Below are 15,186 nucleotides of genomic sequence, written 5' to 3' on the forward strand. Positions count from 1 at the left end.
AACATTTTTTCAAGCATCCAGAAAATCATGTTTGATATTCCAGTGTGTACTAAAAATACCTGAAAATTAAGAACAAATTTGAGGGAATGTATCATGGCAATGGACTACATTTCAACAACCTGTTGACCATGTTTCATTGTGTGCGGTTTTTATTTTTAGATTTACAAGAATATCTTACTATTTTGTGTTGGTCGAAGATGACAAAAATGTGAAGCGGCAGTTGTGTCACACTATAAGGATAATGTCCGAAAGCTGTGCAATACTAGCCAAGGATAGGTTTCTTCATCTGTGTTTCCAAGCCTGTAATTTGATTTCTTAATTTAGGTTACAAAGCTGCATGGTGGTGTGCTACCTGTCTGCTTGCAAACCCATCTGCTAAGTACCTTATCTCTGGTTCTCAAGTCTGTACGAGTATCTCACACAGATGACAAGCAAAAACTAGTATCAGTTTTGATTTTAAACTTCTCAAAATTGCAGCTTACGTATTTCAAATTTTTGAGCCACTTTGTGTAGTTCGTTTTTGAAGTTTATACTGTCAGCCAGATGATGATATTGAAGGAAGACTTAATTTTTTACTTCAGCCGTTTCTGCAGTAGGAGGCGTGTGAGATGAGATTATAGCATAGGCTGTAAGTAAACATGTCCGTGTGGACCAATGCAATATAGTGAGATATTACTTGTAAATATATAAATAAAAAATACATGCAAACAAAACATGATCAACTGGTTGTTGAAATGTGGCCCGTTACCATGGTACATTCCTTGAAATTCATCCAGAATTTTCAAGTATTGTTAGCACATGTTGAAAAATAGAACATTATTTTCTGGTTGCTTGTTATGAATTGATTTTGCAGAAATTTGGAAATCAGTATGTGACTGGTATTTTACATTGCAAAACCTTATGTTGCTAAGTTGTTGTTGTCCAAAGTTTCAAATGTGCCGCGCCTTCAATTAACGAGATATAAGAAACCAAAGTTAAATCTTCATTCACAAATGTTGTGTTTTTGGTTGTTTTGTTCTAATTTACGTAGCATTGTTGGCTCGTGTTGAAAATTGAACCCATTGTCCGGGGGGGGGGGGGGGGGGGGGGGGGGGGGGGGGGGATTGTTGAATGTACCACCTATTTTCCACCTTTTCACAGAAGCTGTCTTCTTATCGACAAATTTGTAGATTATTGGAAAACAGTAAGTGATTGGAATTTTTTATTCCATATCCTTGTGCTATCAAGCTATTGAATATTAAGTTTCATGTTCAGCATGCACGTACTTTGAGATATAAGAATCCAATTTTACATTTTTCATACCCTGGTTTGATTTAAATTATCTGGCATTGTTAGCCTGCATTGTATAACAAAATACACTTTTTTGTGGTTAAAACCCTGACCTTTCTAATCAGCCCAGTGTGGAAAATTTTATGGAACATAGTTTTTTTTGCAAAATCAGTTAGAAAATAATCACATTTTAACGTTAAACCATACCAGTGCTCATCAGGGACGTGTGGGAATGTTCACGTAAAATTTCATTGAAATCCGTGAAGGCCGAGCAGGAAAATGTGCTGAAATTATGCAACACATAGTGTGAAAATATGAGTTACATATTGAAAATTGTATAAGCTTTGGAGTCATTACTTTGAATTGTATCACGAAACATATATTAACCAATAAAACTATTTTCACAAATATGACAAAGATGAAAAGTCAAGAGACTAAATAGCTTTTACAAAAAGTAAATATTATTCCCTAATTTGCGTAATTGCAAGCTAGTCATGAAAACATAAGACAGATTTACTTTCACATTTATAATATTAGTATGATAAAACTATAAATTACATTACCTTTTTTTCCGTGATCAGATTCTGAGGAGATAAAGCAGATACAGTGCTCAAGTTACCATGAAACCCCCATGAAAGAGATTAAAATGTTCAGACGGATATATATGACAGTTTTAGATAAAACTTTAAATCACAATATCATTTTTTGTTATATGATTTTGATGAAAATAAAGCCTATGCGGTGACCCAAGCAATGCACAAATTGCTTGTGAAAACCCTATGGAGATTCATCTAACAGTTTTGCAGAAGCATGTTCAAAAAGAATGGCAGGCAGGACAGTTCTACAGATTTATTATTAGTACAGATGTATTCATCAGTACTTTTGCACCTGATATGAGAAGAAAAGTTCAAAATAAATAATTACATCACATCTTACTCCGTTTTAACCTTGAGGGAGACAGCTAAGAAATTTTATCATCCTCTTCTGTCTTAGGTTATTTTATTGGGTCTCATTTCTTGTTACTTGCTTTTCATATCACTTGAACTGCAACAACTGAATTCATATGAACACTTTCCTGACTTTTTGTTGTTTGTTTTCCTTTCATTCTTTGAACCAACACTCTGTGTAAATTTACTAATTAATTCCTGATTTAATCCTGTTTCCTCCAACTCTTCTCTTTCCTTCCTCACTTGAAGGAACCTCCAATTCTGAATACCTGCTGGAGTCTTTCTCAACTACCATGTTGAAACTGAAATGGAATTCCTTTACCCTGACAGTGGAGTGTAAGTTACTGGCAAGTTTTGATAGTCCTGCATAGAGCAACTGGAGGGGGAGTCTGCTGTCAGTATGAGGTGACTGTGGCACACTTACTTTCAGCATGTGGTTGATAACAGTCAGTCAGTGAAGCATTATTTAATAATACACAATGGCAAGACTGAATGGGGCACATAAGTGAGTGATTATTTTACAGGGTGTTACAAAAAGGTACGGCCAAACTTTCAGGAAACATTCCTCATACACAAATAAAGAAAAGATGTTATGTGGACATGTGTCCGGAAATGCTTAATTTCCATGTTAGAGCTCATTTTAGTTTCGTCAGTGTGTACTTCCATTAGTATGTACATTCCATTAGAACTACTGACAGCCTTGGGAGAGCCAGTCCTGACAAAACTCTACCATCTGGTGAGCAAGATGTATGAGACAGGCGAAATACCCTCAGACTTCAAGAAGAATATAATAATTCCAATCCCAAAGAAAACAGGTGTTGACAGATGTGAAAATTACCGAACTATCAGTTTAATAAGTCAGCTGCAAAATACTAACGCAGATTCTTTACAGACGAATGGAAAAACTGATAGAAGCCGACCTCAGGGAAGAACAGTTTGGATTCCGTAGAAATGTTGGAACACGTGAGGCAATACTGACCCTACGACTTATCTTAGAAGAAAGATTAAGGATAGGCAAACCTATGTTTCTAGCATTTGTAGACTTAGAGAAAGCTTTTGACAGTGTTGATTGGAATACTCTCTTTCAAATTCTGAAGGTGGCAGGGGTAAAATACAGGGAGCGAAAGGCTATTTACAAATTGTACAGAAAGCAGATGGCAGTAGTGAGAGTCGAGGGGTTGGGAAGGGAGTGAGACAGGGTTGTAGCCTATCCCCGATGTTATTCAATGTGTATATTGAGCAAGCAATAAAGGAAACAAAAGAAAAGTTCGGAGTAGGTATTAAAATCCATGGAGAAGAAATAAAAACTTTGAGGTTCGCCGATGACATTGTAATTCTGTCAGAGACAGCAAAGGACTTGGAAGAGCAGTTGAACAGAATGGACAGTGTCTTGAAAGGAGGGTATAAGATGAACATCAACAAAAGCAAAACGAGGATAATGGTATGTAATCGAATTAAGTCGGGTGATACTGAGGGAATTAGATTAGGAAATGAGACACTTAACGTAGTAAAGGAGTTTTGCTATTTGGGGAGCAAAATAACTGATGATGGTCGGAGTAGAGAGGATATAAAATGTAGACTGGCAATGGCAAGGAAAGCGTTTCTGAAGAAGAGAAATTTGTTAACATCGAGTATAGATTTAAGTGTCAGGAAGTCGTTTCTGAAAGTATTTGTATGGAGTGTAGCCATGTATGGAAGTGAAACATGGACGATAACCAGTTTGGACAAGAAGAGAATAGAAGCTTTCGAAATGTGGTGCTACAGAAGAATGGTGAAGATTAGATGGGTAGATCGCATAGGTATTGAATAGAATTGGGGAGAAGAGTAGTTTGTGGCACAATTTGACTAGAAGAAGGGATCGTTTGGTAGGACATGTTCTGAGACATCGAGGGATCACCAATTTAGTATTGGAGGGCAGCGTGGGGGGTAAAAATCGTAGAGGGAGACCAAGAGATGAATACACTTAGCAGATTCAGAAGGATGTAGGCTGCAGTAGGTACTGAGAGATGAAGCTTGCACAGGATAGAGTAGCATGGAGAGCTGCATCAAACCAGTCTCAGGACTGAAGACCACAACAACAACAACAACAACAACTACAACACAGTATGTACTGTACTTCCTCAATTCACCGCCAGTTGGCCCAATTGACGAGAATCCGCACGCAATTGTGCAATCATGTCATCAACACAGATTTTCTGTGAACGTTTGGGCAGGCATTGTTGGTGATGTCTTGATTGGACCCCATGTTCTCTTCCACCTATGCTCAATGGAGCACGTTATCATGATTTCATACGGGATACTCTACCTTTGCTGCTAGAACATGTGCTTTTACAAGTACGACACAACATGTGGTTCATGCATGATGGAGCTCCTGCACATTTCAGTTGAAGTGTTTGTACGCTTCTCAACAACAGATTCGGTGACCGATGGACTGGTAGAGGCGGACCAATTCCATGGCCTCCACGCTCTCCTGACCTCAACCCTCTTGACTTTCATTTATGGGGGCATTTGAAAGCTCTTGTCTACGCTACCCCGGTACCAAATGTAGACACTCTTCGTGCTCGTATTGTGGACGGCTGTGATACAATACGCCATTCTCCAGGGCTGCGTCAGCGCATCAGGGATTCCATGCGATGGAGGGTGGATGCATGTATCCTCGCTAACGGAGGACATTTTGAACATTCCCTGTAACAAAGTGTTTCAAGTCACGCTGGTACATTATGTTGCTGTGTGTTTCCATTCCATGATTAATGTGATTTTAAGAGAAGTAATGAAATGAGCTCTAACATGGAAAGTAAGCATTTCCGGACACATGTCCACATAACATATTTTCTTTCTTTGTGTGTGAGGAATGTTTCCTGAAAGTTTGGCTGTACCTTTTTGTAACACCCTGTATAAGTACTTGAGATTATGGTATGAGCAGTGCGACTCGAAGTGAATTATCATTACTGACATCTCCCTTCAGTGCGGAACTAGTGCTGGAGCTGACAGAAATCCCTTAGATTTGTTCCTCCAACCAATCCTTCACAGATCCATGTTCCTTTGACTACCACCTTAGTATGGCCAACAATTTAAGGCCAACCCTTTGGGGTAATATTTGTGATAGCTGCTACTGACAGCATTTTTATCTCACTGAGATTCCACTTTTCATTGTTTCTTGCCATATAACTAATCTCCCATATACATTCAGTGGGAGTGCAATGAGTGTATGTGTGGAAGAACCCTGGTTATGTGTATCCTTTTACCATTGTCCACTACCACCATTGAATTCAAGGAATTATAGGAGCAAATTGGAAAACCTTTCTCTGAAAACTGAGGTGTTCATTACCCCATGATAGTCAGATTGCTGCTTGGAATGAAACCGTAATAAACAATTTGGGATGCAACCACGAGCAGAGTCAGTGTGGAAGATGTTAATTTTGCCATTATTTTCTTTCTTATTGGTGCTTTTGTTGGCTGTTTGCTCCATTCAGCCTTTTGTCCACATGTGGCAGCATTAAACCACATTTCGTCAAGCCACACAATCTCATTAAAAAAAAATGCTTCTCATGTGGCATGTTGACACTGACATCTCCAGGCTACATCACTTCCCTTGATGAAGGATTTCAGAGACAAAAACTGTTTTTTGCTGGAAACCAAGCTTGTGCAGACAATTTCGAAGTTTACCTACTCTCATTAAATACCCCGGTACGTTGAGGGTAAAAAGAATCTTGTTTAAGGATACAGGATACTTTTCCAGCTCAGTATTGTGTAAAAATCAACACCTAGTTCTTTCAGTCACTGTTTATAATGTATATGTTTTACAGATTTTTTGTTGATGTCGGGTAATGCAGCACACTTTCTAATCAAATTAGAAGTATTTTGAATATTTTTAAACCTCCTTAGGGTTATTGAAAAAAATTATAAAGAAATTGATCCAATTTTTTTCCCAAAATGCTTCCTCAAATTGAGGTATCATTTAATCCAATGTTATACATTTGAAGAAGACCAAATTTTTATCAGATATGCATGACATGATGGCTGAGGTACTAGTCCTATTTAATTCCACCTATTATGTATATTACAAGGATAAAAAATATCACATCTTACATTTTAATTTTTATAATTTGTTTCCTAATAAAAATGTTATTTTTCTATAATTTAGTTCTAGGTCTACTACATAATTATGGACTATTGCAAGTTACAGAAAAACATTAGAGCAATGCTTTATAAACTTTATGAAATATTTGTACCTGAATTCTGAAAAATTCAACTTCAGGGAAATTGTGAATGAAGATATGAGTCCAATTAAACTGTGCATCAAAACATTCCTGAAGCATAGTCTTCATCCTGCAGCATTTCATCATCTTCAAGCTTCCTCTTGGCTTTCCTTCTAGCACTTCTTGCTTCTTTGGTAACTTGACGAGTGAATTTTTCAGCTTCGTGCACTCATCTGTCACATGCAAGCAATTGATCTTCCATATTAGAGCCACATTTTATGCCTAAATTTCTCAGGATTTCCAACCTTCCTATCACTCCATCATTGAAACATGTAATTTCATCTAGTACACCAACTTTTAATGTATTTAATCATACAAAACCATTCTTGGGTAATCTTTCCCATATGGAATTGTTGAAACTTTTATTTGTATTCTGAGTGCCCCCATGAAGACATTTACCAAGTAAACCACGGTCACTCAGGTCTCTAAAAATTGGTTTTATTTCATTCATAACAAGCTCAGGAAGAGAATGTTTATGATGGTATGTTTGACCACTTCTTTTGCTCCTTGAGGGAAAAAGTCCTTGAACAGGGTGGTCATCTGTGGACAACTTATGAAAGTAGGTGGCCCATACAGCTTTTATCATTGCTGTAACATCGTTCAGAGGTGCAGTTCGTCTAATGTCCAGCCCATAACAACTCTGAAGGAGGTCTATTTCAGTTTCTGTCAATCTGCCTTGGCCAGACAGACATTTTCCATCAGATAGCAACTTTCCTTTCATTTCTCCTCGTATCTTCCTCAATCTAGCACCCATCCCCTTTTCGCATATGTCCACAACACTCCAGTTTTGTTACCAAAGCATCACCATAAACATTGAACTCATTAATTTTATTGAAAGCTTTAGAGTCCCCATCATGTAAGTACTTCGTATATGTAACGTTATAAATGGGCACCGACCCCTGAGATATTTGTAGAGCTCCATCACACTCCATCCTCTGTAACGATCATAAGTCTTAGAACAATTATGTTCAGTATGTCCTTCAGTGTTACCATGATAGGTGTGGCAGTACTTAGGTAAACGCTCCACATCAACAACTTTTCCATTCTCCAGAGAAGTAGCACTTACAACACCATTCAAGGAACGATGTCCTCGATGTTGCCATGTCCCATCAAGTGCAACCACAATGTCCATGGTTCCACTAATACTTACAGTTTCTTCTACTGCATGTTTCATAGATGCTTTAGACACAACTGTCAAGGCACCTAAAAGTATTTTTATGTACCTGCTGAACCTCTGGGAGGAGGAGGAAGGTCCATCAAACCACAGAATGTTTGCACAGCCTTTTTTTCCTTTTCCTGTTGCACACATTGCATGCACTAGCTTCAAATTTGCATCATACGAAATATGCACAATGCTTGAAGTAATTTTCAGGGTAGATTTATTGCAGGATCTACACAGAACAACAAATTTAGACACTAAAACCTTCCTGCTACTTTGTTGTTTAGTTATTTCCAGACAACCTACACCATCACATTGTTTACATTTTGCCACTTCTTTTATCAAAGAAGGTAAGATGCCCACACCACCAACAACAAATCCACTACAAGCAGTGCCATTGTTAACACAAAAATTTGAATCACCAGGAGGTGTGCTATGTGGCGGTTCCTTCCCTGAAGAACTTGTACATAGGTTACTTTCAACAGTGTGGCTTGCTTTGTTTGTGAACTGGCTACCACGGAATTTCCCTTTATTGAATTCCGTGATGCGTGGCATAGTTCATATTTATTGCGCACTAAAGGATATGTACTTCCACAAATATATGCGGCACTTGGGCAACATACATTCAGTAACATGTGAGCAAACTGCTTCAGCAAAACAAAAGTAAATACTAGCAAAGATAATCATTTACAGACACTAGAAACCTGCACTGTTACCAACATATACAGTGTATCATACGTATAATCGCTGGAAACAGAAAGTTCACAATTTTTTTCAAAATAGTACTGGTTTCTGTAACAGAAATAAAGGGGGTGTGGCAGCATACGTGACTGTAACTTTAAAATTTGGTATGTATAGGTCATTTTTCATTTGAAACCCCATAATGTATATATCAATGTAATCAGGAAAGACTATAGAATTTAATAAAGTCATAAAAAATTTTGATGTTTCACCATTTATAAGTACCCTATATCCATAAGATAGGGTACTCTTTATGCTGATAATCTCCATACATGACTTTGTATTGCACCTTGCCGGAATGAGTCCTTGATTATTCGTCTCTCGCAACTTCTTTTTCTGGCTGGTGTTTCCCAGAAAGAATGACCTGGTGATGCTTAATCATTCCTCATTTCTTTATCCTTTCTAATTCACAGTACTGAAGACCTATGAAAATAGCAGTGGCTGTTCTGGATACTTTTGAAGCCAGTGAATTTGTTTTTGGATGATCTCTCTTATGGCAGATTGTGAGACATACGGCACTGCAACTAAAACAATGGCAGTACAATAATACCAGTTCACAACAACTGGTGAACAAAGAGTGCACCAACACATACATGCAAACTGCACTTCATAGTGAGAGCAAAAGAACGCAGAAGCAAAGGTTGCTTGCCAGCATGTGCTTCTGTTCACTGACAGGATGGCAACAGGGTGCACTAACTGGTAACATATTAGTGGCACGGGTGTGTAACAGACTCGTTCTTCATGTTAACTGGGCAGTGACATCATATCCCCACCACCAGGCCAAACTGCCAAAAGTTGCAAGTTATTCTAATCGCTTTTTCGATTGTCTGAGTAATTATACACCATCTGTTGTTGTTCCATCTAACTATCTAGTTTCTTCATTCTCTGGTGGATATTAATTCCTCACCACAATCTAGGGCCTCTGTGGATTTAGGAGAAATGGAGAACCCATTGACAAGTGTAATCTTTGGGCCAAGGCTTCACAGCAAACATGCTCCACAAGCAGATGGTGGGCGCATATCTGCAAGTACTGTACCCCCTCCATTGGTATCCCAATCCTGAGGGAAATACTTGAAGAAATTTAGAATGTCTTCATATCCCTGTTGCACTGCGGATCAGGTACTTCAAGCCACAGATCAGTACAAATTTGGTACACTGGAAACTTTTTCTTTTTCCCATTGAGTTGTGCCATGAACAGAGATTTTTTTTCCAGCATGACAGGCTCTACATTTGTTGATACACAAATTATTAATTTCCGTAATTGCAATAAACTCTTTGTAAAAAATTTTGCAAGCTGACTTTGAATGTCATCTGTCATAAACTGTGTAGGACATATGATTGTCATATGTAATGATGGCAGTTTGTGAAAATATTCTGCTACAACTACCAAGTATTACTTTTTATGTATTCAGTGTGTCCTGATATACTAATTATTTTGCAAGTGCATCTTTTTGTGTAAAAATATGAAATTCTTCATATTGTGGATTGAAGTACAAAAACATCATTGGTTCCACAATGCTGACTCACTATTGCTGCTATTAGCTAGCACCACTGTCTGTACTGACCAGCCCCTATTTCACAATTCCGCATTTCACATGTTGTTGCAACCACATGATGCACATGCATTTCCCTCACTCTCCACCACACCACAACTTTTCTGCTCACGATTAAGAGCCAGAGCACTCCAAGTGCTCATGCTCAAAATCATCAAGTTTTTAAATCATGCTTTAGGCACCTTGCAAGATTTACTTGGGTGGCCCAATTGGTAGAACACTGCCTGCAAAAGGCAATTATCTGGGTTTGAATATCAGCCCAGGTACAGTTTTAAGTTTCGTACGTGGTCAACACATTGTTTGACGTCAACACTACAGGATTATTCCCATTACCAGGGCGCTGTTTGTCTTGGCGTATTCATGCACAACCCTGAATTGTGTCTTTATGTTGTTTATAGTCTCATCAAAAGTGGTACTGCAAGAACAGTTTACTGGGGAGGTGTTCTTGCTCCCCACTGAACAATATTACATGGGGTGTACACAAAAGAAACAAGACTAATGATGTAAATTTGTGTATGTACCAAATATATTTAGTTAGTGGTGATCAACTTCAAAGTTGTTGGACCTATAAGAGGCCACATGTGTTTATATTTGTTCCTTCCAGAAGAATGTGTCTGTAGTAAATTGCTTGTCCACTGCCAGTGAGCTGTTTTATTTTATTGAAACTTCTCATAGCTTAAGGACAGAGTTCCAAGTTCATAAAACAGTAAAAACAATGATAAGTCACAATAAATAGTTTGAGTTGTAACATAAAGTTGCGCAGAAGGCCTGCAATAAGTTCATATAGTAGGCTGTGTGATAAACACATCACCATAGATAATTTTTAGCAAGTTATATGTTGGTTTTAGCAACCTAATAAAGCAGTAATATAAGATGTACTCAGAGTTTACACAAATGACTCTTTAGTAAAGTGAGTCATCTAATTTCTTTCTTTCTCAAGTTTTATGGGCTTGTACTTCACTATGAATTCCACCTTAGCTAAAAAACCTCCTGCTACCCTTTCCGAACATTCTAGTGTTCAACAAAGTGTAAATGGAGTTTTCTCTGTCATTAGTCTATTCCTGTAAATTGTGTAAAACATTAGATAAGTAAAGTAAAAGAATCACTTATGAAGAAATGCAATGATAAGATTGTACAGTCAGAACTGGTAGTAATCGTGACATACTGGTGTTAACCCCTGTAAATACACTGTATTTGGGAGTTGTGGTTCTGGAAAGTTATTTATTATTGGTGTCAGTATTTTCTCAGGGTGAAACTATTTCCTTTCAATTCTATGAGGAAAACTGGTCGTAATGTTGGAGCTTCAGTGACCAAACCCAAAGTTGCTTTTTTTCTGCAGAATTTATACCTGATATTTGTAGGTGTCAGCAAAGTCCACAGCATGGATTTAATTGTGCGACTCTTTTCTGTAACCCATATTCTTAGGACTTAGTTGTGTGAACTATGTCTCCTAACAATAAAAGTTTATCAGTTGCTGCTTTTAAAGCATACTTTTTGGGATGCATAGTGCACATGCGTATGTGAAATACATATACTTCTCACTATAGTAGCTGACATATTTGTTCCGAGTAAATTCAGCAGCTGTATTGATATTTAAAACAGTTTTAATATATTGTTTATTTTTCAACATATTAAAATTCTTCTAAACATACACTTCTTATGGTATAATAATTTGTCACAGAATGCTGTCGCCTGTTGGTAATTTGATATGTCACTTCACTTTCTTCTTTAGAATGAATGTTTTGCTTTACTGATTTCAGGTATCAAACACACAAGACAGTCACAGAACAATTTAAATTTAGATAAAAGATAAAACTCTGGTCACCTCGGTGGTTGGTTTGAACATCACAGTGCATTACCAGGCACTTATTTTTATTTCTTTAGCATGGATTTGGTGCAGAATATAAAAATAATATGTATAAAACAAAGTTATAAAACTTCACAATGGAGTCACAAGGATAAAACAGAATACACCAGCAGTGTATACAAAAATTTATATTTTGAAATTGAGGCCATTAGTCTAGTCCAGTCACAGTAAGGTCTTCCGATAAGATCTTGCTGCCGTCCTCTATGAAATTATTGTGGGCAGCAAAGGCAAGGTCACCAGCATATACAAATTTTGTTGAGGTCATATTTTGAGGCCTACCACAGGGCATATTGCTTAATAGGGATGTTATTCATTTAGTAAGAATGTTACTCAGCTGCATGATACCACATTGAGAAGTTTATAAATAAGACCATCTCTCCAAACTGTGTCGTATGCTGCACTCAAGTCAAGTCGATATACACCACTGCAATTTTCAGCCGTTTCTGAAACCTAGCCTCATTGTGAGTTGTTAGGCTGAGTACCTGGTCAACAGAACCGCGATGAGGTCTGAATGCAGACTGTTCAACCGGAATGTCTTCTAGTATCAGTGGGCCTCTACACTTTAGAATCTTTTTGTCTAGGAGTTTGTTACATGAATTCAGTAGGGCTATAGGGCAGTAACTTATGGATATGTTCTTTGGTTTTTTTGGTTCTAGTACTATGTTGACTTCCAATTTCTCGAGTTTCTGAGAGATATATCCTTTAAGTATGTTGAAGAAAAATTTGCTTATCGATGTTATTATGTATTTTCTGCAATTTTTTAGGAATCTAGGGTGGATTCCATCAAATCTAGGACCCTTGCCTGACTTAGTATTTTCTAGGGCATTGTGAAAGTGATATGCCATTGCATTACTCTGAACTTTGAATTGGCTTACTCAGCCAGTAATAAGAGGACCTACAGTTCAATGTGTGGAATTGAGAGAAGTGATCATTACAGATAAGAATCCTAGGGATGACCGGGCATCAAACCCCATACTATTGAATTTGTACTTGAACACTTTGCCACAGAGCAGCAAGATTCATCTGGAAAATATTAATCATATAGGTACAGATTTTTAAGATTGTCAGCTGTGGGAAAAGAATACATAAGATGAAAAAACGATTTATTCTTGGCATTATAGTACCTACGCCCTCTGTTTAGGGCTTTGCAAGGAAAGAATAAGGGTTGACAGTAATGGTAAACTTCTGGATATGGTAGGCCTGCTGAGAAAACAAAGTAAATGAGTGTGGAGAAGAATAAAAGTAATTGATGCTAAGAGAAGAAAAACAAAAGTAAATAATGCCAAGAAAGTATGCACAAGGAAGGGGAGTGAGCACAGAAAAGAGGGAAAACATGTGGGGCATGTATAGAGAAAGAATGAGAGAATAAATATACAGCATGCGTGCAGGTAATCATCCGATTTAATCAGTTTACAAAAGCTAGAGTCTAAGTATCTATATCGTTGAGAGCCATTTAAAGTAAAACAACATATTACTTACTAAAACACAACAACATGCAATTTTTTATTTGGGCCTTTGATTTTTTAAACCATGTAGAAGAAATAACAATGAGTACCTTTATGTGTTCTTTGAATTTGACAAGTGTAGTGAAGTAGTAGTGCACATTATTGAACTAATAATTGTGTAGAACCATTTACAAATTCATTACATTCATTTTGCATTGGAGTTACCAAGACTTTGCAAAACCAAATGGTTCTTTCAGGAGAAGTGTAGTCATATTCTTTTAATCTATCTGTGTGAAACCTAGTCTAAAAGTCCGTTTGTAACAAGATCACTATTGAAAGAGTACTATACTTTAACCGAGAAACATACTGAGTTAAGAAAGTTATAATTCCTTCAATTAAAGTGACTGTATATTTTAAGTAAAAAATCTCCTTTTAGCTGACATAACTATCATTATTCTATTTGTTTTCAGAACCGAACAGCAAGGGCTGTTCTTCAGTTTTACCCTGAGAACAGTGATCAAATTGAGCTAGTTACAACACAAGCCATGAAGGCAGGATTCTTTGGAGGACTTGTTGTGGACTACCCAAACAGCACAAAGGCAAAAAAATTCTTCTTAGTTCTGATGACAGGAGCAGCAGTACCATTACCGAAAGCCCTTGGTACTGATGAGGATGCCAACGGAGTGTCATACACCAGTAAAAGGTTTTATTCTCCCCTTTTATGTTGATCTACATTGTTGGATGGAATAGATATTATTTAACATTATAGTTGGGTATCATATTGCAGTAGTTCTTGAAAGGGTTGTAACTTGTGCTCTTTGCGGTATGAAAGTTCATAATTGTACCTGAAGTAAAGGGGAGCAAGTCCAATTTCCACATTTTTTAATTAAAATGATCTTTTTTATGTATATAGTTTCAATTGTGGAAGAAGGGCAGCAATCCTGCTCCTACCAATTGCCAATTTAGGCGGTGTTAAAATGGCACACGTCTGCAATGAGCAAGAGCCGGATTGCTACCCTTCATCCACAAGTGAAGTGTTGTGTAGGTATTAAAAATATGGACTTCAGTCAAAACTGCAGAAATTGGACTTCACACTCCTTCATCAATCACATACTGATTTGTTTGTTTGTATGTATGTATGTATGTATTTTTTTGCAAGGAACATTAATCATGAGTGGTGGTTGTTTAATTTCAGATAACAGTAGTTTCCTTCTTAATGTTAAGATTTGAACTATTTTATAAATCTGTTGTCAGGCAGAAGGATTGTAAATGTATGGTGTTTTTGTGTGTGTTCAGGGAACAAATGAAGAAAATCCGTGGAAAATCTCTCAAAAAAAGTAGAGACTGGATTTTAGAAAAGAAAGAACGGAGAAGAAGACAGGGCAGAGAAACAAGGATAGACACAAAATACACAGGTCGTAAGAGATCTGGAAGGTTTTAAAAAAAACTAATGCCAAAACCGTGTACAGTATCTGAACTTGTATTGATATTAAACCAGTATGTTTTCGTACATAAAAGCATTTTCTTAAATATTTATAGTCACTCAATCTTCAATACTTATAATGCAAGAAGTAAACCACTTGTCATATGGTTGAATTGCTGTACATTAAGTTAAGTTATTTATAATCATAAGATAAACATACATATCAGACAGATGGTTTTGATGTTCTTCTAAGTGAATTCAAAGTAATATTAATTTGCTGGATCATTGTATTAGTTATGTTTGTTGAGTTATTGATGAATCATGGACCAGGTAACTTTCTAGATGAAAAAGATCACTCTGCTCACTCAGAGATAAACAAACTTGTTTCATAAAGTAATAGATGAGGCTGTACAGTTTCCAGTCTCAAAGTGTTGTTGAAATGATGTTGGATGGTTACACACTATAGTTAAGTCGGTGTAATTTAATCACTGACAGTTATAGAGAGTTGGGTCTGCAGGGTCGC

At 37.1% G+C, this 15,186-nt stretch overlaps 1 protein-coding gene across 1 annotated transcript in view; it reads left to right on the forward strand.

The window, feature by feature from the left end:
• LOC124711746 (probable 18S rRNA (guanine-N(7))-methyltransferase) overlaps window positions 1-14,772 on the forward strand; it is a 39,083-nt gene extending 24,311 nt beyond the window's left edge. The window contains exons 5-6 of the mRNA XM_047241958.1: window positions 13,711-13,943; window positions 14,537-14,772. Of these exons, the coding sequence (XP_047097914.1) occupies window positions 13,711-13,943; window positions 14,537-14,681 (378 nt within the window). The 3' untranslated portion in view covers window positions 14,682-14,772. The remainder of the gene's footprint in view (window positions 1-13,710; window positions 13,944-14,536) is intronic.
• Window positions 14,773-15,186: the final 414 nt, after the last annotated feature.

This window comes from Schistocerca piceifrons, chromosome 8 (assembly GCF_021461385.2).
Source record: "Schistocerca piceifrons isolate TAMUIC-IGC-003096 chromosome 8, iqSchPice1.1, whole genome shotgun sequence".
NCBI lineage: Eukaryota > Metazoa > Arthropoda > Insecta > Orthoptera > Acrididae > Schistocerca > Schistocerca piceifrons.